At 40.2% G+C, this 25,410-nt stretch overlaps 2 protein-coding genes across 2 annotated transcripts in view; one reads left to right on the plus strand and one right to left on the minus strand.

Moving 5' to 3' along the window:
* Positions 1–17,653, plus strand: part of LOC129135042 (putative acyl-CoA dehydrogenase 6) — a 74,902-nt gene extending 57,249 nt beyond the window's left edge. Inside the window, exons 6-9 of the mRNA XM_077174966.1 lie at positions 2,897–3,070; positions 8,999–9,160; positions 9,284–9,434; positions 16,346–17,653. Coding sequence (XP_077031081.1) covers positions 2,897–3,070; positions 8,999–9,160; positions 9,284–9,434; positions 16,346–16,436 — 578 coding nt within the window. The 3' untranslated portion in view covers positions 16,437–17,653. The remainder of the gene's footprint in view (positions 1–2,896; positions 3,071–8,998; positions 9,161–9,283; positions 9,435–16,345) is intronic.
* Positions 17,654–18,389: 736 nt separating this feature from the next.
* Positions 18,390–22,641, minus strand: BET1 (Bet1 golgi vesicular membrane trafficking protein). The gene is made up of 4 exons (XM_054643763.2): positions 22,449–22,641; positions 21,080–21,195; positions 19,099–19,155; positions 18,390–18,554 (listed from the first exon to the last, which is right to left on the minus strand). Exons 1-4 carry the CDS (start codon positions 22,465–22,467, stop codon positions 18,399–18,401), a joined length of 348 nt encoding a protein of 115 aa, XP_054499738.1. The 5' UTR covers positions 22,468–22,641; the 3' UTR covers positions 18,390–18,398.
* Between the last annotated feature and the right edge of the window lie 2,769 nt (positions 22,642–25,410).

Here is a 25,410-nt window from a genome sequence, read left to right on the forward strand (position 1 = left end):
CTGAATTTTTCATATAATGAAAGAGAATCTAGCAAGTTGCCAAATGTCTGTGTGTAAGGTATATAGACAAATGGCTTGCAGCCCTGATATGGTAACTGTTTTGTCCTCTGGTTTGTCCTCCGAGTCCTCAGATAGCTCTAGGGGAGATCGCAAGGAGGAGTTAATAAGGAGAAGAGCAACCATGAGAAGAGAAAGAGTGTGTTTCTTGGATTGCAATTTAAAATGTGTCTGTTTCCATTTGTAATGGCACTAAATGGTGTCAGGAGAGAGCAACTGCCTGTTTCTCAAGATAGAATACAGGAAATAAAAGAGATTGTAAGAAGGCTGGAGGAATGGGAGAAAATGAAAAAATCAAAGATGCTTGGGAAGAACTGCCCAGGCAGAGAAATAGCAATCCATCTCAATGATACTGGTACAAGTAGCTTAAATGGCTCTGTTACAGTGATTCTAGTAAGTCATGTGCTTGGCCTTGTTAAGTTCAGATTTGTGAGTTATTGCATGTAATTTATTTAATACAGATGAACTCCAGGACTTACCTGGGCCAGTAATTTCTACTGCTGCTGGTAATTTCTCATTTGTAGTACCCCTTAGGAAGAGAAGGAAGATAATTACATAAAGGGAGATTTTGATTCCCCCATAGTGGCCAAAGAGATGATTATGTACGATTGTCTTCCACAATGTAAAGCATAGCCTCAAAAGGGGCATCTCATGAGACTGATGAAGCTTGATCTCCTTGTGGGTGAGAACCATGAATTAAGAGCAAGTGAAACTGGTAGGGCATGACAAAGGGGGATGCTGCTGGACCCAGGAAAATTGAACCACAACCCAATCTGGAAAAATTACAGATAGAAATCATCATACATTTATCTCACTAACCAAGCCTGTAAGAGCTTTCTTCAGTGGTATTTGCTGTATGTGGATCTGGGAAGTAAACAACGGGATTAATTTAGCAATGTAATAATGAACTGGCAGCAGTTTTGCTTTCTTGAGGAGAGTCCTTTTAAACCACCCACTAACAAGAGCAGTAAGTGCATCTTCATATGGCTGAGGAGCAGTGATTACATAAAACCAGTTGGCTTTATACCATACATGATCTCTGCAACTCTCAAAGAAACCAAATAGCAGTATTCCAATGGGAAACAATGTTCCTGATTTCATCTGGGCTTCTAAATTGCTCAGTGTGTGGTTATTTAGCTATGTTTTTAATACGGAAACAAACCACAAATTATTTTTTGGCTGACTGAGTACAAATTACTGGATAATTTTTAGTTCAAAAGTCAAGAATTTTTATACAGCTGTCCTGATTTTACTCCTGCATTGATCATATATCAAAGCAAGTCTTCCTAATACATAATCTGTTTACAGCTTGGTTGGTGGAGAAAAAATCTTGAGTGGAATTTGTGGAAGTCTGTGTGAACATTGTTCTCAGAGAAGTCTTGGCATTTGTAAATAATCTCAGTATTTCATCTCTGTGAAGAAATGAAAATTTCCATAACCTTATTTAGTGCAGCCAGAGAGAGTAAATTTGAAGGAAATGACTGCCAACTTCTTCTGCCTACAAAACCAAAGTAATTTTCATATCTCTGAGGGCCTCCTGTGAGTAAAGGGTGAGATGTCTGTATTAGTTCAGAAAGAGATGTTTTCTGAAAGCTGTGAAGAATAGCAAGATATGAACAAGTACAGAGGAACCAGAACAATCTGTGTGGTGACCAACCAGGTTCTACTGAGCCATGCCACAGAGTAGTAGAGGATTGAAAACAAATAAAGAGGAAAATAACAACAGAATACCTTCTCATCACAAAGCTGGTTGGAATAACATGGACATGAGTAGTAAAAAGCTTTGGTTTTCTGGCAAAGATACATATGCTGAGTTGGAGGACTGTTTTGCTACACCTACAGACTTGTCAGATGTAATTAACATCTGTGTTATGCACAAATCCTTATGCCATGTTGTTGTCCTCCTTTTGCTTTTGAAACATTCTTGACTTTCACTCGGAATATTTGAATTAGCTCCAGATCAACAGGGAGATAAAAGCTGAAGACAGGAGAAATGCCAGGGGAAAACAGTGGGTGCCTGTCAAACTCTTGTGGCACAGGGGTGAGCCATGTTTGCATCTGAACAACAGCAGGGAAGAACTTGTAGCTATGAAAAAACAAACAACATGAAGGAGTCCAGTCCAGGGTGAGGAGGCAGCTGAACCCTCATGTGGCCAGACCTGAATAAACCAGGTTCATCTTCAACAGACCAATGCATGTGGGGTCAGAGTCAGTGCTGTGTAGAGAGGTCTGTGGGGAACCAAACCCTCCTCACAAAAATATACACATGAAAACTGAGAGTGATCACTGTACCAGAAAAAATCAGCATAGGCTAGAAAGGGGAGGATAAATGAAGAAGAGAGGGAAGGAAGAGGATTTCCAGGAAGAGAAATACTCCTAGCTGCAGCTTAAAATGTAGCTCTCTTTTTGTCCTTACTGAATATTTGTGTATTGTTTCATAGCAGTGCAGGTACTCAGCAAATATTGCCAAATTGAATTTCAGCATTTTATTGTAATGCTAGATAAAAATCAAACATAAACAAATAAAATTGCATTGTTTGAGGACCCGTGTGGAGTAAGATTATTATGACTAGTAAATATTTATTATTTGGGGATATAATGAAAAGTGGGACTTTTACATTTAAAGTTTCTGATTTGCTGGTTTAATAAAGTGGAAAAACTTTTAAAATAGGATCTGGGCCATTTCACTCCAGAATACTGTTATATTTTTCCTGAGGGTAGGTTGCACTGTTGTCTTGGAACATACATTCACATCTGCAGACTTTTCTCTCTGAAAAGAATTGTATTTGTTCATAGTGCTTCTATTTTTTGTGGTCTTTCTCATACACTTTCTCTTCAGGCATTCATGTTGCTAAAAAGATAGACAAACTGGGCATGAGGTCATCGGACACAGCTCAGATCTTTTTTGAAGATGTAAGGGTGCCCTGCAAGAACCTCATTGGTGAGGAAGGAAACGGTTTTACATACCAGATGTTGCAATTCCAAGAAGAGCGGCTGTGGGGAGTAGCCAGTGGTAAGTCATCATTTGTGCTTCTGCAGGGACACAGGGGTCACTCTTTGCATGACTAACAGCACTTTTCTTTTCTTGTAAGTTGCAATGATCTTTTAGTATCTGTTTTTGAAATCTGTCATAGCCTGGATACAGACGACATTCCCTTATTGTAGAAAAATTCCTTTTTCTGTACAAAAACCTGAAGCAGAATATATTTTGTGAGCCATTGCAGACGCTTTTTTTTTTGCCTTGTTTCTTTTTGTTGTTGCTACTCTGCAAAGAAATTATGGCATCACGCTATGTCTATTACAAATATAGGGCAAAGGCTATCAAAATATCAGCATGAAATAGAAGGATGGTGGCTTTTCCTGTAGTACAGTGCGTTATGATGCTGATCATGGATTTTAGAAAGTTAACTTACTGGCTGTGTAAAGTTAAGTGGCTCTTGCAGGATGTCAGAGCTTTGTTTTGCAAATCTGTTTTACCTCTGTACACTTTGGACATAAGTGCTACATTCCTTTCCCTGAAGTTATATTGTCACAGAGTTTATGTTACTCAGAACTCAGGCTGTACTCAAATCTATGTATTTGGGTTATATGGATTCTGGATATTCCAGGAAGCCAGATCCAAGTCTGGATTGTCTACTTTCAGCCTGCAAACTTTACCCTACCCCTCCCTACCCCTCTTCTATTTTACTTGAAGAACCCCTTGGTTCTTCAAGTTAAATAGAATGTGGTTCACTGTGAGAAGATTGGTCCTCTTTAGATTCCAGGGTTGTCTAAATAATGTCACTGTATTCATGCTCCTGTGCATTCTCTGTCTGTCACTGTCTGTGTGTGGCTGGGGAATTAAGCATTCTAAGAAATGGTGTTTTCATTCAGTGAACAAATAAAAAAAGCACTCACTATTTTGGGTTCATCACAGACCAAATATTTTGGAGTTCAAATGCCTTTAAAAAAACTCATTTATTGAGACAAAGTTCTTAGTTCAGCCTGAGATAAATAGTACATGTGAGAGTAGTTTTAGCAAAGGACAGGATGTTACACTTGCTGAGGTTGTCACTGCAGAGTCAGGCAAGCAGGAGTTGTGATCCTACCACTGCTTCTGCCTTAATTGAGGTGTATACAGACTGCAAGGATATGCATTGTGCATTTCTATGCTCAGTTCGAAGTCTAAATTAAACAAACCATGAGAAGCTCTGAGCTGCAGTGAGACTCCCCAGGCAGCAGAGTAGCCAGAGTAGCTGGCAGCATTAGTCATGCCCCAGGCAAAAGTGACGTGCACTGACAGCATCAATGAACAAAGCTTGGCAGGTTAGATCACTCCTGCTAAAACCACAGGCAGCTTGGTACTGTCCAGTCTTGCACAACTGCCTGGCTGTCACTGTGCTCTGCCAGGAACTGGAACACCAGGTTTCAATTCCTTTTTTTGTCCAAAATAACACAGCAGGAGCAGGTGAACCCTTGCCCTGGATGAGCAGCCTGGGAAGGGCCTCTCTCCTTGCCTGCTATGACCAGGCAGGGGCCAGCAGGGAGGAAGAGTCTGGGAGCTCACCAAGGAGAGGGAGCTGCTTTCTGCAGTGGCTACTGTGTAAACCTTGCTGGACCCCTTGGGTTTGGTTTTTTGCAACTACCTGATATAAAATACATAAAAGCATTGGCAGCAGGGACAAGACTCATGGTTTGGGCCAAGCTGCAAACTTCAGATATCACCAATTGTGGTAAACAAGAAAAAGCGTAACCAGTGTTCAGAAGGGAGCCCAATACCCAATGGGTGCCGTTGGTTGTATCACAGCATCTAGAGATGTTAACTTCCCATCCTGAAAATAGTTTCACATATGTTCAACCATGACTGCTCAGGTGAAGGCTCATATGTGTGAAACTATTGAAGTGCCTTTAAGTGCCTTAGGTCTGCATGTTTAATCCTGGTCTTCACTTCTGCCCCTCAGTAGGACATTTCTGTTCCTTCCCAGTTCATGACTGTGACATTGAAAATCATCAGTCTGCTTTTAAATGCTTTAGGCACCAGTCCTGGGATCCTCACTGTTACTGCTTCCTTTAACTTGGAAAAGGCAGCTGACTTGTCTGTTTTTCCTTTCTGGGTGTTATTTTGTTGTGTTTCGTGTTCTTTGTTCTGTTTCTCTTTGTTTGGTGAGGGGTTTATGTATTTTTAGTTTCAAGTATCACATGCTCTAGACTTCTTTTTGTTTATTAATTATCTTCTTTGTGGCCAGTGTCTTTCTTCACTTGGTTCTTTCTTTTAAAATCTATTTTCAGTCAAACAGGTTTAAAATACAAATGGAAAACTAGCTTCCTGGAATTGCAAAATTTGATCCCAGGTGTGGTTTCTTCTTCTGAGTGACATATCCTCAAAGGCATTGGTCAAAGTCACTGTGTTTCTTGCTTCACCGAAAGAAAAAAGGTGCCACGGGTCTCCCATGTTGTGACACTTGGTAAACACTGTCCGTTTTAAGGGCCTGTTGCACTGATCACAGGAAAATAATGTTGCTATGGCAAAAAAAGCAAACAGTTGTCCTGTGAATTGCTTAACTCAGAGACAAAGAGGGAGTTCAGCATGCATGTGAGAGCAGAATGGCACTTTTCTAATGAATTCTATTTGCTCCTGCAACTTCAGTTTTATGAGCACCATTGAGTCATGGCCAGTAAGCAAGATGACAGATCCTTTTGCATGGGCAACACACATCCTTAAGAATCAGATTGCTCAGCTTACAGCTCACTGTACATTTAATTAGAGAATGATCAGTAACAACCTAGGAAAAACATTAATTTCATTTTATTTTGAGAGGAAACACAGCAAAAGACAAAGTGTCTTTACAGTGAGCAGAAATTTTAAATGGAATTATATAAGTTGGATGGAGATACGAGGAAAAGATTATTCTGAATTGGCAACTTCAAGTGCTTTCACAATTCTCAGCTGTGTGATAGGCCACACATTCCTTAGGCTGCCCTAGTGACATTTCCTGCATGTGCTGTCAGTTGAAACCCACAGGGCTAAGTTTGTCTGAGGATGTGGGGAACACTGTATAAGAAAAGGAAACAAATACACAGAAAAAGAAGGGGGTTCCCTATTATGAATGGCATTTCTCTGAATTCGTATGACTGGGAAAGTGTTATGTGCTGTTATTGTGTTGAACATGGCTGTTGGCTGTCATGGTATTCATGGTGTGCTGCATTTGGGTGCTGTTTGTTACACAGCCAGGCTTTGCCATGTTAGAGCTGTGCTCAGAGCTCTGAGTTCCTGTCGTCAGCATCACAGAATGGTTTGGGAAGGGACCTTTAAAGTTCATCACATCCAACCCTTCCACCATGGGCAGAGAGAACTTTCACTAAACCAGGTTGCTCAAAGCCCATCCATCCTGGCCTTGAAAACGTCCAGGGAATGGATATGTCTTGGGGCACCCAGAACTTCTCTGGGCAACTTGTTCCAGGGTCTCACCACTCTCATAAGACATTTCTTAGAATCGTAAAATGACAGAATGGTTTGGGTTGGAAGGGACCCTAAAGATCATGTAGTTCCGGTTCCCAAACATTCTTCCTTTTGTTCAATCTAAATCTACATTCTTTCAATTTAAAACCAGTCCCCCTTGTCCTGATACTACAGGGTCTGGTAAAAACTCTGCTCCCATATTTCTTATAAGCTCTCTTTATATATCAAAAGGCTGCAATAAGGTCTCCCCAGAGCCTGCACTGCTCCATGCTGAACAACCCCAACACTCTTAGCCTGTCCTCATGGGAGAGGTGCTCCAGCCTTTTAATCTTTTACAGGACCCTTCTCTGGACCTGCTCCAACAGATCAATGGCTGTTTTGTATCACGGGCTCCAGAGCTGGATCCAGTACTCCAGATGGGGTCTCAGGAGAGCAGAGTAGAGGGAGACAATCACTACCCTTGACCTGATGGCCTCTTGTGAAGCAGCCCAGGACAGTCCTTAGATTTCGCAAATGACAGTTCCTGAAATAAGAAGGGCAGTAATGGTAGTGAAGGAAACAGGAGAATGGATCAGCAGGGGCAGGAAGGAGGCAGTGAATTGGAGAGGTGGACACTATAGGAGCAATTTTCCCAGAACCCCAGTCTGAGCCATGATGTGTGGTGACAACCTGAGCAGAGTTTGACAAAGTGCCTTCATGATCTTTAGACCTTTAGCAAGCAGGACCTGAACAGTTTCTGTCATGTTTCTTCCCACCTGATCTTGCTCCTGCCTCCTCTTTGCTGTTTCCTATCTCTCTTTCCCTGGTGCTGGGTGCTGGGAACCACACAAGCCGTGCTGGAGCACCTTGCACTGACAGACCAACACAAGATGAATGCCTTGTCTTTATCTCTTCTACCTCCTTTCTGCTCTCCTAGCACTGGCATGTACTGTTTAGTTTCCCATCCAGCAGCTCAGACGGCGCTGTATTCTTCCCAGATTTCAGTCGGAGGGAAAGGGACAAGTGGTGCCTGGATACTCCTTGCCCTTTCCTTACATTTCTCAAGCTGGAGACCATAGACATACAAGTAAAAAAGCTGTTGGTGTTATACATGCTACACTGTTGTGTGATATTGTCCTTTGGAATGACAGTATTTCTATTCAAGAAATGTTCCTGAAAACAGAAATTTATTTTCCTGTCCAGAAGGCCAGCATTTGGGTGACAACATAGTGCATTAACACAGAAGAAATGAAGACATTACAGACATTACTGTATATGCTCTTCTGAAAAATAAGCATTGCAGCTAGTTGTATGATAAAGGAGGGGAAAATATTTAGGTAATGAGAAAAGCTGATCACCCTATGGAATGTGGAGATGTGAAAAATGGTGCTCTGTGGAAGTGATGGTGAATGATCATGGCAGGGACAATTGGTGGAATGCAGAGTCTGCACAGGACAGCAGTACAGAGATGAAATTTAAATAGCAGAGATCTTGAAAACAAAGCAAAAAGGTATATGGAACCACACCAGGCTCCTGCAAGGGACGATCATGTGAGTAACTCACAGGTAGAAAAAGGGATTTCATACTAGTCCAAGGCTTGGGTTTATTTTGCATTTCACATTCAGAGTTTTGTGGTTTAGATGCAAATGGATGTGGATATGCATATCTTGAAAAGAGAAAACGTGACCCTTCTCATGCAGATAGTTTTGTGAAATCATGCCCTGCTGCTTGTCATAGTAACATGAGTCCATATTTGCCAAACAAAATTCTCCACACATTCTGTATCTGCTGTTATCCCAGCTACACTGCAAGGGACTGATAGCTTAGTCATTCACTTCAAGGCTGGTTTGCCTTGGAAGAGAAACTTTTCCCTTTTTTTCTTGTTTAAAATGAGATTGCTCAAAAAGCAGCAGCAAACTAGCTCTGCTTTAAAGCATCGTCTGCTGCCTCTCTCACCTGTTTTACAGCAGTACCCTATTTTCATGCTGTTTCCATCAGGAGAATTATTTAATGTTTTTTTTAAAGTGGGTATGAATTTTTTTTTCTCTATGCTGGGATCACAGAACACAGATGTAATAAGCAGTCTATTTGTGTTCCTTGATCTCAGAATAGGTTTCTGTCTTTTCCCTGAAGGCTTCCTTCAATTTACATTTCTACAGTATTCCTCACCAAGCACACTACACTGTCTGCCTTCGTAAAGTTTACCTCATCATGTTGGTACTGCTTTTTATGACTCTCCCTCTTTCCTACCTTCTTCCAGGTTTGTTTTTTTTTTTTTCTTCTCTTCCTTCTCTTCCAGGTTTTGGCAGTTTAGGGCTCAAGTAAGATAGATGTCTTCAAGGTACAAGGAAGTACCAGACTCTTCTCAGAATTAAAGCTTCACCACAAACTGAGTGTACAGAACAATTTCCTTTAAAAAACCTAATGTGTTGGTTGTACAATGTGAAAAAACCTTCTCTTTCAACAAGAAGGTAAACAAATCTGGCTAAAATGATGCCTTGTTCTGTGCTTTGTTTCTTCCAGCCCTGACACCACTGGAAACTGTTATACAAGAAACTATTGACTACACACGGCAGCGGAAGGTGTTTGGCCGGCCTGTCCTGCACAACCAAACCGTGCACTTCCGCCTGGCCGAGCTGGCAGCCGAAGTGGAGCTCCTGCGCTCGCTGCTGTACCGCGCCGTGGGTGAGCTCCCACATCTGCTTCCCAGATGTGCTTCTCTTCATGCAAAGAACCTTGTCAGGCTAAAGGAACATGGGGAGGTGACTTCCAGAGTGAATGACTTTTCATGTCTTCTTTTTTTACTAGCTTTCTATGTAGAAGGCAACGATGTGACAAAATTTGCCTCCATGGCTAAGCTAAAGGCAGGTCGTCTGACCCGTGAAGTGACTGATAGCTGTCTCCAGTTTTGGGGAGGAATGGGATTCACCAGTGAAGTTCTCGTGAGCAGGCTTTACAGGTAAGAGAGTGATGAAAATACGAAGTCGCTTTAACTGAAATTTAGCCTCTTAAATGTCCTGTTAAACAATCACCTACTTGAAAAGAGCAGCAGCATCTCACCACTGTGAATGGTCTTGTTCCACTTCATAGCATGTCACTGAAGTGGGTTGTGGATGCAAGGACACCCAGTGCCATTAACTTTGAGTAGACAGGTGTCGGAACTTAACTATTCTGTTGGCAAATCTTGGCTTTGCAAGATTTGTGCATTAAAGTTGTGAGTTTGAACTGCCCACAGGTTAGCTTAAATGTAAAATGAAAGAGGAAAACTCAGTATTTTGCCTGATGGTCCTCTGGTATCTGTCACAGAGTAGAAAAAAAGGTGGGAAAATTGGGAGCTACCAATCAGTGACATTTTCCTCTTTGCTTTTCATTTGATTGTAATCTTGATTACAAGAACAGAAATAAAACCAGAAACTTTCTTCTAAAATGAATGAAAATCAGCTTTATCTTTTTCCCCGGATATGTGTGAAACTGGAGTTCCCCACTTGGCTTCTGCAGGAGCCTGTTGTGATAGCAGTCTCCACCCTTTTAGTCACACTAGATACCATGTGAGACATACAAGAGATGTAATTGCTTCCAGAAAGTTGTTAGATCATTAAAATGGTCCAGAGGCCTTTTTGTACATTAATTGAGGTCCCTTCAGATTTTAGTCTCTATCTACTTAGAACAAAATTCTCCTTAAGGAAACAGGTTTTTTTTGTATCTGGCCGCAGTGTCTTATATTCTGTAGAAGGACCAAAATTGACCTTAGATTCACTTGCAGTAGCAGCTTTCTGTTCAGCCCTTACATAGACAATACCGAATCCAAAGTTAGACAAATCAGTGGTTCAGTTAGTTGAAAGTTTTGGTAAATGTGTCTGTGTAAAGTGAGAGCAGAACACTTGGGAGAATCTGCAAAAAGCTTTCTTTTTAGGTAGGTTGAGTTACTTTTTCTATTTTTAATATTTTATGAACAATAATGTCATTGTAGTAAGTCAACAGATCCTCAATATTTTTTACAAGTGGACTCCTGAAATTTTCTTACAAAGGTACAGACTGCTTTATGATGGTGGTTTTAAGCCAGCTGTCAATATGATGGTTTTCCTTAGTTATTTTTTTCACAGCCTTATTTTAACAAGTAATGGTCATTGGTGATAGAGATGTTAAGAACTACTGCAGTAGGCAATCTGAATAAAATGAATCCCTGTCCTTACAGCACTTACTATAAATTATGTAGTCTGGACAGATTAATGTGTATGTGCTTTTACATAGTTTTGTTTAAGATTTCCTAGCCCAGTATAGTGCTAACTGTGAGCAGGGCTTTTCTGTGTGGATTCCAGAGTGATTTCCAAGTATAACAGCACAGTCACATTTTTCCTTAGAAGAAATCCAGAAGGTTTCCTGTTGGTGTACACAGTCAGCTGGCTAGAGAAATGTATCTTTCTACCTCTAAAACAAATACTCTTATAAATAAATGAGGCTAAAGACAGTGTGATATTTATACTCTGAAATTTTCTATGAATCAGTAAAATTCCACCATTGAGTAACCAAAGGTCCAGGAAGGGACAAGGAGAGTTTTACCTAAATAAACAATTACATGTTCAAGATAGAATCTTGTTAATCTGTAACAATAAGCAAAGCAGCAACTTCCCTAAAGCCCTTCTTTCTACTACAGCAGTCTGAGTAACCATTCACGTCACTGTGATGTTTGTCCAGTAGCAGCAGTATCATCGCACAGCAGGACATCTAGTCCTAATGTTCAAACATTTTTGTAGCATAATCTTTATGAAGTTCCCAAAGAGATGTAGGTCAATCTTCAACACTTCTCGCTGTTACTCACTCCTCAAAGAACATACAGTACAATGCATAGTTAGTGAATGAAGTCTCTGAATTTTAGTTATTAGGGTCAGTTAGAGATCATAAACAGAAACAGCACAAAACTGCCAACTTATTTTATTGATATCTGTCATTTAATCAGTAACATTTTAAACTTTGTAGAACAACTGGCATGTCTTCATTCCTATTCTCTAGAAAGCATGAAGAGAACTGCTTCACCATGTAGGTGTCTATACTGGGTTGATTTTAGATATGTAAATGTCTCACTTGTACAGATTCTAATAAGAAGAACAGGTAAAAAAAAAAAAGAAAAGCTTAAAGCTCAAATATCAAAAAGTTTCATAGAAAAATACAAGACAATATAAAACCCATAAAGAATAGACTTTCCAACCTGTACCCTAGTAGCAGGATTCTGGAGAAAGAAAGCACTAGCCTGGAGACATGCTTGTTTATTTTTCTCTCCTCTGTCTGAAAGGCCTTAAAGACATCGTGACTTGGCAAAAATCTATTATTGAACAAAGCCATCATTTATATGAAAAACCTCTCAAGGTTATGAGAGACTAAGGAAAGAAATCTTTTTGAATTAAGTTTATTGCAATTTTTCAGACTTCCTGAGTTTTAAAAAATTGCAGGTAGTGATCCCTGTATTTTAATAGTAGTTATGTGCGCTTCAATTGTTGTAGGAAAAACTTATGTGGTCTTCTTAAAACAGTTTGATTTGTTGGGTTTATTTTAAATTCAGATTGTTATTAACTGCTAAACATCACGTCTAATTGCTTCCAGTTCTCAAAAGTTTTTCTCCTATGGGCTGTGATGGGGAAAATGCTATCATTTCTTTACTTGCTATGTTGTAAAAGACTCAAGAAAACAGTAGTGAAAAATATTGACCACTCATGTGAAATAGAAGTGTAAGTAGCATTGCAGATGCATAGTTGCAGAAGAAACACATTTTCATTTTACTCCTCAACTGTCGTGTAGTTATTGCCATATGAAGGTCTATTTGTAATTGAGGATAGCTAAAAACCAAACTTCTGTATAATTTTAAGTGGATTTTTTGAGTAAGTAATGTATTTCCATCTATTTTTTTTTCCTTCCCATATTTCAAAAGTTAGTTCAAATAGTTCATTCAGTTTCATTTTTTATTTCATTGTTTATAGTCTTTCATTCTTTATAAAACATGTCTAAACTTGAGTGAGTCCAGACAATTGGGGGTTTTAATCAGCTTTTTTCGTTATAGTAATTTGTAGTTGTACCGAACAAAATGAAACGTATCTATTTCTGCTGACAATTTACTTTGATGTCTGTACCTAACTGCTGAGACAAAACTTAATACAAATTGCTGTCATCTGTGAAACAAAATCTGCAGTTTCCACCTTTTTCAGCAGAGGCTTTGAGACAGATGCCTGTCTACCACTTTGACTTTTATGAGTACCTTGAGAAGGAATTTAGGAGATGAAGCACATGACGTTTACCTTTAAGATAGCAAATCAAGGCAGGTAACTTTACAGTGATGACTTTAAAGTAGAGCTGTGCTCAACTCTCTACTTTATGCTCAGAGCAGGCCAAGCTGATGCCCATTCCCTACTCTTGGCCTTCAGAATGTCCCTGAGGGGGAAGGAACAGGGTCATGGGAACTGGCAGGCATGGCTGTGGGCTGTGCCAGCCTGGTCAGAGGCCTGCTGCACTGAGTGGCACCAGTTCAAATTCTTCTCTCTAGAACAAAGCCTCCTTCAGATTCTGCTTAATTTGGACAGCCTATAGGTAATCTAGCTGAGTCTGAATATGGAAGAAGTCACAAAATATTAGGCTTGAGGGTTCATCAGTAACTTTTTTGGAGAAAATTCTTGTCAGTAGTAAAACCTTAAAATAGTTAAAACCTGAAATAGTGAGTTATGAGAAAAAAAGGGTAAAGATTTTGTAATCAAGTGCAGTTTGTGCTGAAAAGAAGCAGTGTATAAATGGCCAGGGAAGCAGTGATACTCTGAACCACGCAAACCTTGGTAAGGTTTTTTACCAATGGCCTTCTAACCAGGGAAGCGGAGAGCAGCATCTCTGAGGGACTGCTGCCTTAATGCCAGGCTGTTAGGGGAACCCAGGGCTTAAATCACCAAAACTCTTTCTTCCCCCTGTCTGACTGGCACTGATCACTGCCAGAAAAGGGAAAAAAAATTTCTTAGTTTATTTTGGCAGGAAATTTGAAGTTTCATGAAGACACCTGCATCATAGATAGTGCAGCAGGCTCCTCTCAGCTTGTTTGGGAACAGAAACAGCTTCAATCCAATTCCATATGGTTTCCCAGAGGAAAATGTAGTGTAGAGCAGCTCCCACAGCAGGCTCAGCTTCTCAGCTGTAGGTAATAAATGGTACTGGAAGGCACAACTGCAAGCATGATCACATTTTCCCAGCTTGAAGCTACAGACAGATTTAGTGTACCATGAGCTGCATATAGCACATTACAAGATCTAAAAGTTTGCTTATGCTGTGAATGGGTACATGTCCCTGCTTTATGGCTGGGGAAATCGCAAACAAGGGAGAGCTCAGACTGGGATAAGGACTGGCTCTGATTTTCAGGAAAACTGGGACCAAAAGTTTTAGCAGCAGGGTAGTAGACATGGCTTAGCTTGTGCAAAACAAGGTCCAAATGTCACTCAGGGTGCAGAGGGGTCAGCACCAGCCAACAGAGGAATGTTAAACTGCAGACTATTTTGGATTACACTATTCAGAAATACATTTTCAGGCTGTAAATTACAGGGTTCCTAATCATTAGAACAACTTTGTTATCTCATAACCTTCAAATTAGGGTAGTCCAAGATTAAAGGGAGCTTTTTTTTTCTCCTTCAAGCAGTGCTTGACACATTTCGGAAGGCTGTATTACATGGCCTCTATGGAGATGGGAAACATGGTTTGACAATGTGGAGGGCTTTTTTTTTTTTTTTCCTGTTGCTACCTAACTATAAGTTATTAATCACCTGGATTGAGTTTGGTGGGTGGGAATGGTGCCTCACCCTCCCTCTTAAGTGCTGTTTTTTAAATTGACATTGAAGATTTTTTTGCTTTTATTCATTAAAACATAGATTAATTTTTACCATTTATCTCTCTTGATTTGGTTGAGTGAAGTCTTATAATCTACAGTGAGACACATGGGATTTCCTGAATGTAAGGGAACATTTCACAGGGAATATTTTAGAGGGATAGAACACAATAGTTGGGTTCTCTCCTTCCTCAGGTTAACTTCCACTCTCTAAAGAAAACAGCATTCAATTACATTCAACAAGTAGCTAGAGGTTTGGTCCCTCAAAATGACATCTTTAAAGCTGCCTGGTGTGCTGCAGGCTGGTTCCTCATGGTCCTTGGTCAGGGGGAAGCCACCTCAGGCTGATGCTCACCTCAGGAGGGCTGAAGGTAGTTTAGGATGTGCTGCTCTGTCATGTGGCAACAAGACAGTGATGCAGAAATCAAAAGCAAAATGTTATTGTGCCAGATCAAAAGCCTTTACAGCAGTAGCCTAACAGTGTCCCTTACAAAAGCAATCAAATTTCAATATTTATATATATTGAAATACTTATGTGCTGTATTAATAATGCATTCTTGGTATAAGATAAACTATCAAGCCATAAGCATACATTAAATAACTGATACAGAAGCTGACTTCACTATGTGCTCTTTCCCAGCTTCCTTACAGAGTTTCTGGCAGGATAGTTAATCCCATGGTTTCAGCTTCTTATGATGAAAGCAAGTTTCTTTCCCAGAAGAGGGCTGCTGGATTAAAATCATTTGTGTCTTTTGTCATCTTAATCTGCTTAAATTAGGGGGAAACCTTCTGTCCTGTCTCCCCAGAGGAGAGATCAGCATTAGTCTCCTGGATGTAGATTCTGTAAGAAATATTCCTTATCTCACCCACAGAGACAAAAATATAATTATCAGCAAATTTGTAAAGATACACACAAGCACAAACCATATGAAAGGTGTTCTGTTTTTTTGAGACGTGTCTTTATACGTGACAGCCTGACTTGTCTGTCACACACACCACCAAAGCCAGATTTTACCACTATTTAAAATTTCATATAAACAAGCCCCATGTGTCCAGGATTCCTGCTGCAGAGACAGGATTTCTATTGACATCACAGCGTTCTAAGGATTAGTTACTCGCTGTTGCTACAGTGAAGATGCCAAATGCTGAGCATTGGCAGGGGCTTTCTGCAGCTTGACAAAGCAGACAGCACCGCAGCACCAAGAACAAGCAACCTACCACTGTTCCAGGTCTGCTGTCTTCAGCAAGGCCCTAGGAAGGTGGGGAATCTTCAGGTTACTAAGCAGAGATAGTTTAGAATTGTTCTGGTAGTTTTATTGGTGGTGTTTTTCCTTCTCCCCTGAGGTAAAGTATTTGTGAGTAAAATTGCTTGAGGCTGCAGTAGTGAGCGCTCTGGCTAGCACAGGGAACTTAGGCAATACTGTTAGGGTTGACTTGGGATGGTTATGGCAGGTTTTAAATGAGTGTGATTAGAAATATCAAATAAAGAGTAAATATTCCTGAAGTACTAATTTTTAAAGCACAAAAGCTCTATATAAAACTACACTAGAATACTATACAGAACTACTTGTAATATTATACTATGTAACATTAAAGTACTATATAATACTAATGAGGCTTTTACCAGATCTTACAGAGGCATTAGGAAACCTGGATTGGTTAAAAACCTTGAACGGAAATTATACCCTTTCTGTGCAATTCTCCAATACCACATGTACTGGTTGACCCTTTCACCACAGTTAAGCAAATTTAAGTGCTGCAATGCTTTTTGCTGCTGGCCCTGGAAAAGCTCCTTCCCCTCCTACAGTTCAACTGCAGGCTTAGGCACCTACAGGTTTGGGACAGGCCCAGCAGGGGTGTTGTGGGCAGCATCACAGCCCACCTGCCCAGGAGCCAGTGGATCAGGTATTCTGCAGGCATGTGGCATTTGTATCCAATGTGTAAGTAATTCTGGGCAAGCTGTCCAGCACAGCACCATCAGAACAGCATGCAAATGTTTAAATCTACTCTTTATATTTCTGCAGGGACTTGAGATTGATGTCAATAGGAGGTGGCTCAGATGAAACCATGCTTTCCATCATATGCAAATACATGGACATACTTCCAAGAAAGTGACGCATCGGCACTCTTCCTTGACAATGAAGAAAGCAAGAGCATGACTTGTGCTGCATGCTGAATGGGTACAGATCAGTAATTTTGCCATCAGAAAGCACATCAAAGTCTTTCACCATTGCCACTTTGTGCTTTCCAATGTCAAATTCTTGTTGATATGAAGCACTCTGAAAGCTTGCAGCCTCCTGCATTCCGTTTTTTCAGTTGGTGACCTAAGTTTTCCAATGACCCTTGCTAAGCACACAGAAAAAAATATGTTCTTTAATCAAGCTACACTTCACAGCATCTAAGCTGATAATTACACAACAGAACTTCCATATGAATGGAAGCTATGTAGCTTAATCTCACTTCAGTAAAGCTTTGCTTTCAAGATGAACAATCATGGCACAAATTATTCCCATCCATAATGAAACCCCAGAACAGTGCCTTTCCTCCCAATTAACAGGTACCTTTCCTATCTTTCACTTTTAGCAAGCAATCATTAAAATGAGCTCTGTCATCTTTGACAAATCCATATCAATTTGTACTCCACTCTCATGGACTTTTGGTGATGGGAGTAGTGTTAAATTTTTATTTGCAGAATTCTACAAACAACTGTTTCAGTGTATCTGAAGCTTGCAGAGGGTGAACTTCAGCAGCAATGTACCATGTTGTATGCATAATTATTAAGAAAAATATTAAAATAAACACATTAATATGAAAACTGTGCATAATTACTGAAAGTCTTCCTAAAACAGCCATTTAAGCTGGAAGAGGCAGCCTGTATTATTGATTAAAAAATAAAAATTGCCCCTTAAATACAGCACCATTTCAAAAAAATACACTGGTACTCTACAGTAGAAAAAAATGTATATAAACAACACTAGCTAGGATAATACTACAGGACACTTTATTTGTAAGTTCATTGTTGGTTATTAATGATAACACATCATACAGTATTTCTAAAAAAGTTTTTCAAAAATTGTAGATACAATTTCAATATCTAGCAAACTTCCATTTTTTTGAATGTTAAACTCAGCAACGTAATAGCCTCAATGATTAGAAACTACTTGGTGAACCAAAACTAAGTTCTCGAACCCTAATGTGACTGCACTGCCAACAAATACATCATAATCTACTTTAATATAAAATTCAAAATATCTGCCATTGTATTTCAGACATCATGCACTGTAGATTTAGGGACTATCACTAATTGGAAAGTAAACATACTAATGGTAAAATTTCAAGTGATTCAATTGAATCATTTCAGTTTTAAATACTTTAAATATAAAGAAAACATTTGTACTGTGTCCATATTGGTTGGTCCCAATGATGAAAGGCATTTGCTTAAAAGAGTAGATGTGTAAACATGATCTGTCACATTTAAATTAAAAAATAAAAAATCCAATTTTAAGTAACTTCTTGCCAAAACACGCAGTTAAAGTTACTTGCACATTATCAGACCTAAATACAAATGTAATTTTTGGGAATACCACTATTACATTTGCTAGCTTCAGGCCAGCCTTTAAAACTCCACAGGTAAGATCTATTTAGAAAGATCAACATATTCTTTGTGCTCTTGCAACTGAAATGACTATATGCCTGAAACCAGAGCTCTAATTTAGAGCATGGCCCAGAATGAAAAGCAGAATGAAAAAGAAAGCCTTGAAATTCTGCAATTACTTCATTTTCAAATAACCACTGTTCTTTGAATTTTTTCAATCAATTCTAAAAACTATTTTCCCCTAAAAAATCCATCCCGCTATGCTAGCTGTTTCTGCATATTTACAAATAATCCCCCCAAAACAGGGGATGATGGAAAAACTCTGATACATTAAGAAAACTATATATAACTTCGCATTAATTGTTAATGCAATTTACAACAATTTCACTGTTTTATCCACAAAATGTGCCACTTTAAATCAATGTCTTCTTTAACTAAGACTACAGTTGAAATTACACAATGTAAACCAGAGGTAACATGCATCACCTCAGTTTAATAATCCAGTATATCACAAAAAAAACAAATAATGAAAAGAGCATCATGTAGCATAATAGCTTTGTCTGGCTTCCTCTGGAGAGTGTTCTCAGTCTGCCCATAGTTGCACCTAGAAGTCCACCCGTAGAGTCAAAATCATTCTCCTACATTTAAAAAAGAAACAACCAAGCAAGAAAAGAGAAAAAAAAACATGTAACTCTGAGAGAGAAATACCCTTACAGCTCACTCAGTATAGTTTTCCCTGTTTTTTCAAAGTTTCCAAAACTAAAATTATTTTAGAGGCAAAAACTATCACCCATTTATCCAGTTCTATTATTACCCCAAGCCAAAGCAAAGTGAAAGCAAAAAGGCATTTCTGACTCTCTTGTTTTTGCTTCCTTCTTCTATTCTTGAATACAATTAAATATAGAAGTGTCATTTTAATGGTACTTGACATTTCCTGATTAAAAACCTATACTCATATCCAAAGCATAAAGATCTAGGTTGTGCCTTAGGAGTAATGTATTTGCATATCTTATCTTTTTGAACAGAAATACTGATACTGCTGACAAATCAGTCACATGTTACAGTCAACAATAAGCTGTCAAAATTTTAATACCAATGTTCATACTAAAAGACAGGATGCTTTACATTATTAACTTCTAATCCTGACCCATATTTAAAGAAAGGTAGTTATTCAATACTCACCATTTCCGATAACATTTTATTCTGGTTTTTAACTTCCGTTCCAATTTCAATGGAAAGCTATAAAAACAAAACAACACAAAAACCAAAAAGTATTAAATATGAAGAATCATATTTAATATAAGTTAATACACAGATTACAGAACCCAGTCAAAAATACATGACATGACTAGCACTTTCCCCACTGAAAGCAATACCTGGTATTTTCAAAAACCAAAATAACATACACAGTATTCTATCAATGACCCTTAGGGAAATAAAAGATTTTCCATCTGACTAGATGAGTCTAAAGAGTCACTGGAAGTACTCAATGCTCCTCTTCCCCTTTTCCAGAGAACGTCTTACTTGTATTATTGGATGGAATCTAAAACCTCAAGATCTAGTAAAGTCTGAAGTAGCAATTACCCATTCCTGGAACAACTGTTAAAACTGCTGGCACACAGCAGAGAGAACCATGAGCATTGGTTCGACTCCTAGTGTTGCTGGAGCTGACACATGTAACCTGCAAACACATCTCTTTTGACAAGCTGCTGTGCTATAAACAGGAGGACTTTCTTCAGTGAACTTGTGTAGCCCTTCTCTGCTTTATGTCACAGAACAGAAGGAGGAAAGCTGCACTAGAGCCAGTCCTGAGACAGTGATCAGGGCCAGCAACAGCCTGGGCAGACAGGTCCCAGCTCAAGCCAGAAAGTGAAGTGAGGTTAGGGTTGGAATCAGGGAGGAATGAGACCAGGCACAGTGGGAGCTGCAACAGCACAAAGGTGGGAGCCAGCCAGAAGAGCCTTGGCTTAAAGCAGCTCTGGAGGTAAACAGGGGAGAACTGACACTGAGCCTGACTGTTATTGGCTTAGCCTGACTCTGTTATCAGCACACTGGCCTTGAACAACCTGCTCAACACCTGGGCTGGAGGGAAATGCACTCCAGGCCCCCATGCTTTGGATTTGCCAAAACCCATTTGTTTTCACATGTCAAAACTTGAATCTCATTATCTCGTACTGATGCATTTCAATCAAGAGTGAAACTGATTTTACATGAGGCTTCTTGGATTATGTGAAGGCTATTCCACATGCCAAGATTATCCCATTGCACTTAAAGACAGAACTACAGAAAGATCTCCTTGGGGAACCATGAACTGCTATTTTGACATACATGGATTTTGAAATGTAACATATCACAGCAGGAGACAAGAAATGAAATTTGATAACAAAGGTCAAAGCTTTTTTTTTTTTACCCCTTAACTTGCTCCAAATTCTTATTCTAAACCTGTTTAATTTCTCTTTGAGACTAAACCGATTTTAAGCAACAGCATTGAAGTAAAACTTCGAGTGAGTTCAGGCCAAAAAAATTCACTGGAATGTGGTTTATAAAACTTAAAGCTTTTAGGAACAAGAAATCCACACAACTTTAATCTCAGAGCTGTCTTTCAGTTAGACTTGTTTGAAAGAAGTCCTCAATCTCTGAAAGGAATCAGAATCATCAGAACACCAAACTTCTCCTTCAAAGGATATTGGCGTGCTATTTCTAAGAGCTGTTTTCACATTACATATTTTTTTACTGCAACTCCCATCCTCTGTTCCCCTGTACCACTGAGAGTTAAGAAGCAGAGAAAATTGGGCGTGAAACTGAACCCAGGAAAAAGGGAAAGGTAGTGGCAAGCCATTTCAAGTCTTTTATTTCTCACTACTCTACTGATTTGATTGTCAATAAATCCATTTCCCCAAGTCGAGTCTGTTTTGCTCATTATGGTAGTTGGTGAGTGATCTCTCCCTGCCCTTACGTTGATGCATGAACCTTTCATTGTGCTTCTTCCTCCCTTGTCCATCCACCTCAGGAGTGACAGAGCACACTTTGGCAGGCACCTGACATCCAGCCAGGTTAACACACCACAGTTTTAAATTTCTGTTTTAAACAAAGTCTGCTGCTTCCCTGATTGATATACCTGAATTTCCTGACTGTGGCGACACCACTGTGGTTAAATACGTACCGATTTAATGGCACTGACTTTTGAACGCAGACTTTCTGTTAACCTGTCGTTCTCCTCTTCATAAACACTGTAGCCACTGTTGGTATAGCCATAGCTCCCTGCAGGTGCTCCATCACCTGCAAACACAACAGTCAGTAGGCAAGCTTCCTTCAGAACTCCTTGCATAAACATCCATCCCCTCTCCCAGAAACAGCACACAGCTGGGTGGCCTCCGCTCTGAGAGGGAGCTGTCAGTCTGACAAAGGAAAGGACTGAACACCTAAGCACTATCAAATGCCCACTTCTTAATGATACACTTCCTAACACCTCTCTTGATTCACTAGGAAGTGTTCCCAAGACTTGTTTGATTTCATGAAAATACTACTGCACAATACATATCTGAAGCGTAGGAGTAAATCTAGGGTAGTGCCAGACACACCTGGTTTAGCCCCAAATACTTTCTAGGAGGAAGCCCCAGGACTCAGTCATACACTTCAGAGGTGTGAACATCTCCTAAGCTTTAGGGAGCCATCACAGCACCCACGTGGTTGTAGAAGGTGACGTGGGAGTTCAAAGTTTCCTTCAGTCATCAACATGACTGATGGCTGAAAAATGAGGCCTAAGCTGCTCAACACACTCAGCAGGAACTCTGCAATGATTTCTCAATTTGCACCAGATTATATCTGTAATAAATTTATAACAGTGGGGATTCTTGTTTTTTTACTCCCTAAACATGGCAGGAAAACAGAGAAGCACTTAAAAAAACCCCAAACGAACAATTTCTGAATTTGGGAAGGAATTGACAGAAGAGCAACAAATTTGCCTATTCATGGGAACATGGCTCAAACTAACATGGTATTAGAGTAACTGAATAACAGCACAACTAAATGGGGCAATACTATTTACAAGAGCATGTAGTGACAGGAGAAGGGAAATGGGTTTAAATTGAAAGACAGTACGTTTAAATGCAGTATTAGAAAAGAATGTTTTACTGCGAGGGTGGTGAGGCACTGGAACAGGCTGCCCAAAGAAGTTGTGGATGGCCCCCCATCCCTGGAAGTGTTTGTTCAAAGCCAGGTTGGATGGGCCTCTGCGCAACCTGGTCTAGAAGAAAGTGGCACGGCATGGAGGGTGGACCTAGATGGTCTCGGAAGTCACTTCCAAACCAAATCCTATGACAAACACAAACCTGTCGCTGCTCGGTAAATCCAGCTGGGCCAGAAGGAGAGGCAGAGGCAGGGCTGACGGCCTTTCTCCGCCAAGCTCCCGAGCCCTGCCACCACCCTGCATCCAGGGCACAGCTCCCCTCACGCCTCCTGCGCCCCCAGCCCTGACAGGGGCCGGGCCCTGCTCGTGTCGAAGCCCGGCCCGGCCCCGCCGCAGCGCTTACCCAGCCCCGCGCGCCTCATGGCTCTGCCCTAAGCTGCCACGGGAGGAGCGGGATGAGGAGCGGGAGGAGGAAGAGGAGGATGAGGAGGAGGCCGGAGCACCGCAGGGAGGCGGCGGCTTTGGCGCGGCGGCCGCGGAGCCTTCAGCCGCGAGCGCCACGACAGCGCTGCGCGCGCGGCCCGCTGGGAGCGCGCCCGGGGCGCGACGGGGCCGCGCGGGGGCTGCTGGGGGCTGTAGTCCTGGTCTAGGGCCGCAACAGAATGCCAAGAAAATTAAAATAAAGTGCTGACAGGAGCTTTTAACTTCTTTTTTCCCCCTCTACTGTTTATTTAAAAGCATACAGAAACTTAGACAGGAAACTTGAAGATAAAATTATTATTGAATGTGATTTAAATTTTGTTTTCAAAGATAATTTCTCCTTCATTCATTAACCCCTTGCAATGCTTTAGCACATATGGGTTTTTTCTGCTTATATGAAGGATGTGACTCACTGAATTGAATTTATTTGCCAGGATGATACCAGAAGGATTTATCAGTACTCCAATGTAAAGAAAACACCACTGAGTCCATTCAGAATTTGCTATTTCAGGGGTGGTGTCCACTGGACTAAAGAAGCTGAACTGACTTTCCAGCTACAACAGGCTGCCTTTTCATTAATTTTAATTAATATGTAATTAATTGCTCTGGTGTTTGTCTTCTGGTACAAACTGGGACCCTCAGTACTGGGACCAGCACCTACTTGCATTGTACAAAGTATTTAAACACAGAGCAGAGCTCCTTTTTCAGGGATCTTGCAGTACACCAGGAGCCTTCACCTAGGTAGGCAGAGTTGTAGAAGGAAGAGTAAAATAGTTCTGGTCAATATGAAGGCCCATGGCATCCTGCTGACCTCCTGTGTAATTGCTGTAAGACACCCCAAGTCTCCAGTAAATAAACCCACAAATACTTGCAGCGTATCTTTTCTCTCCCTTTGTGGAAGTGCATTTGAGACCTTAGTCTCATATCTGTCCAAGTTCTGGACAGATGTTGAGAAGCCTATTTGTTTCCTTCTCTGTCACATCTGGACGCCTGTGTCTCAAAGAACATTGCAAAGAGAAAAGTTAGTTAATGCAGAAAACGACTATTAATTTAATTATTGATAATTTAAGCGGTTTATCCAAATGAGCATTTAGATGAGCATCATTTGCTCATCTAAAACAGAAGAGAAGGCCAAGGAGAAGAAATGAGCTGCAGAGCTGTCCCCTGTAGTGCTCACTGTGAAGTTAATCTCCATGGGATTCTGTCTGGAGCTCAGCAATTCTTACAGGAATTTGCTAGCTACAAATTATTGATAACCTGAGACTTGATTTACAGCAGTTCAGGGAAATGCATCAGTTGTCTCAAAGATGGGAAAAGTGCTATTACCAGATTGAAGCTCAAAGATGGAGCCCTTTGAGGTAAAACCACCTGAAGTTCACAGAGAGGCCCATTTTTTACCTTGCTGGGGAAAAAAGGTCTCTTAAAGGATTTCATGCTTAGAGCAGCAAAATCTATATGTTGAAAATATACAGAAAATTAACAGATTCTGAGAAAACCTTCTTCCTGAGTGCTTCAGATTTGAACTAGGGCTCTGTTAGGAGCAATGTCCTCATCATCAGAATTTTTGAAGAAGGGCTAGTGTGACAGTCTATACAACAAGTAATCAGAGAGTTAAAACTGAAGGCTTAAGAGGCAGTAGGAAATGTCTTTTTGTAACAGCTGGCCTGACTCTCTCTCTCTTTGTTAGGTTTAATTTTATTTACATTTTTGTCTTCATACACAATCCAAGAAAATTATTGCATTTGGTGACGTTGCCGTATGAAAATATTTGTCTTTACAGTATTTGCGTATTATATGTCACCTTTTTCTTTCCCATATGACTCATCTTCCATTTTCAGTAAACATGGGTTTATACATAACTAGGTAAAATGTATATCTCTTGACAAGGACCGTAGTTATTCATATTAAGGGACTCATTTCTCATTTTCACTTACATTTTCTGCAAAATAAAATCCCAATTAATCACATGTAATGTGTTCAGAACTCATAGTGTAAAGATATATAATCTCCTTGTGATGTTGTGAAATGACATCTTGAGTCTATATGCAATTTACAAATACCACATTTATTCTACAGTTTCTTACAGCAAAGCATGAAAATGATAGTGACATGATTAATGTTTCAAATCTATTTTAGTCATACTGAATTTATGGTTTTTCATACACTGGAAGTACCTCATAGGAAAGTTAGTTCATTCTGTAGATCTCCTGCCATTACAAGAAGGAAATCAGGATTACATTCTGCATCAGAGGCTGCACACAGAGGTCAACTGGATGTCATTAACATGTTTATGTTGCATTTCCATGGAACAGCTTGTATTCATGTTAATGATTTCACAGAACACATCTGTGACATAAATACAGTTTTTCTGTCAAAACTATACTGCTGATTAACTGTACTGCTGCTGCCTTTCTCCCTGGCAGCTCCCTGCATGGAGACATGCCCTAGGCTCCTCAGCCTTGCAACCCAGCTGTGCATGGGCAGCTGGCAGCTGTGGCTGCAGCTGTTCCGTGGCATCTGCAGGTCTTCCTGCCAGGAAGCCTGAGGGAGTAGTCAGCAAGTGGTTTTAAATGAGTGACTCATCAATGTTTGGTTTGCCAGGGACAATATACAGGAAGAAAAATCACCTTAAAAAAATTAAATAAAGCCCACAGCTTACCTATCTTGTCAATGCTTTTACAATCTTTTAACACTAGCCTGCTGCAGGTGTGTCATTGTCAGAGACCCTGCTGAGGTGATGTGTATGTCAGCCTCCTTTCCCCAAAATATTAGTGAACTATTTACTTTTTAAAAAACCTAAAATTATGTCTTTTGTAGGAGAATCATTCCACATGTCCTACCAGCTGTCCTGTCACTGCTACAATTTTTGCTGACTTTACTGACTC

The sequence above is a fragment of the Agelaius phoeniceus genome, chromosome 1, assembly GCF_051311805.1.
Source record: "Agelaius phoeniceus isolate bAgePho1 chromosome 1, bAgePho1.hap1, whole genome shotgun sequence".
Lineage (NCBI taxonomy): Eukaryota > Metazoa > Chordata > Aves > Passeriformes > Icteridae > Agelaius > Agelaius phoeniceus.

Coding starts and splice junctions, on each gene's coding strand:
- BET1 (XM_054643763.2), bottom strand. Junction 19,156..21,079: donor AAGTCAGTGCCATTAAATCG/GTACGTATTTAA, acceptor TTGTTTTTATAG/CTTTCCATTGAAATTGGAAC. Junction 18,555..19,098: donor ATAAAATGTTATCGGAAATG/GTGAGTATTGAA, acceptor TTTTAAATGTAG/GAGAATGATTTTGACTCTAC.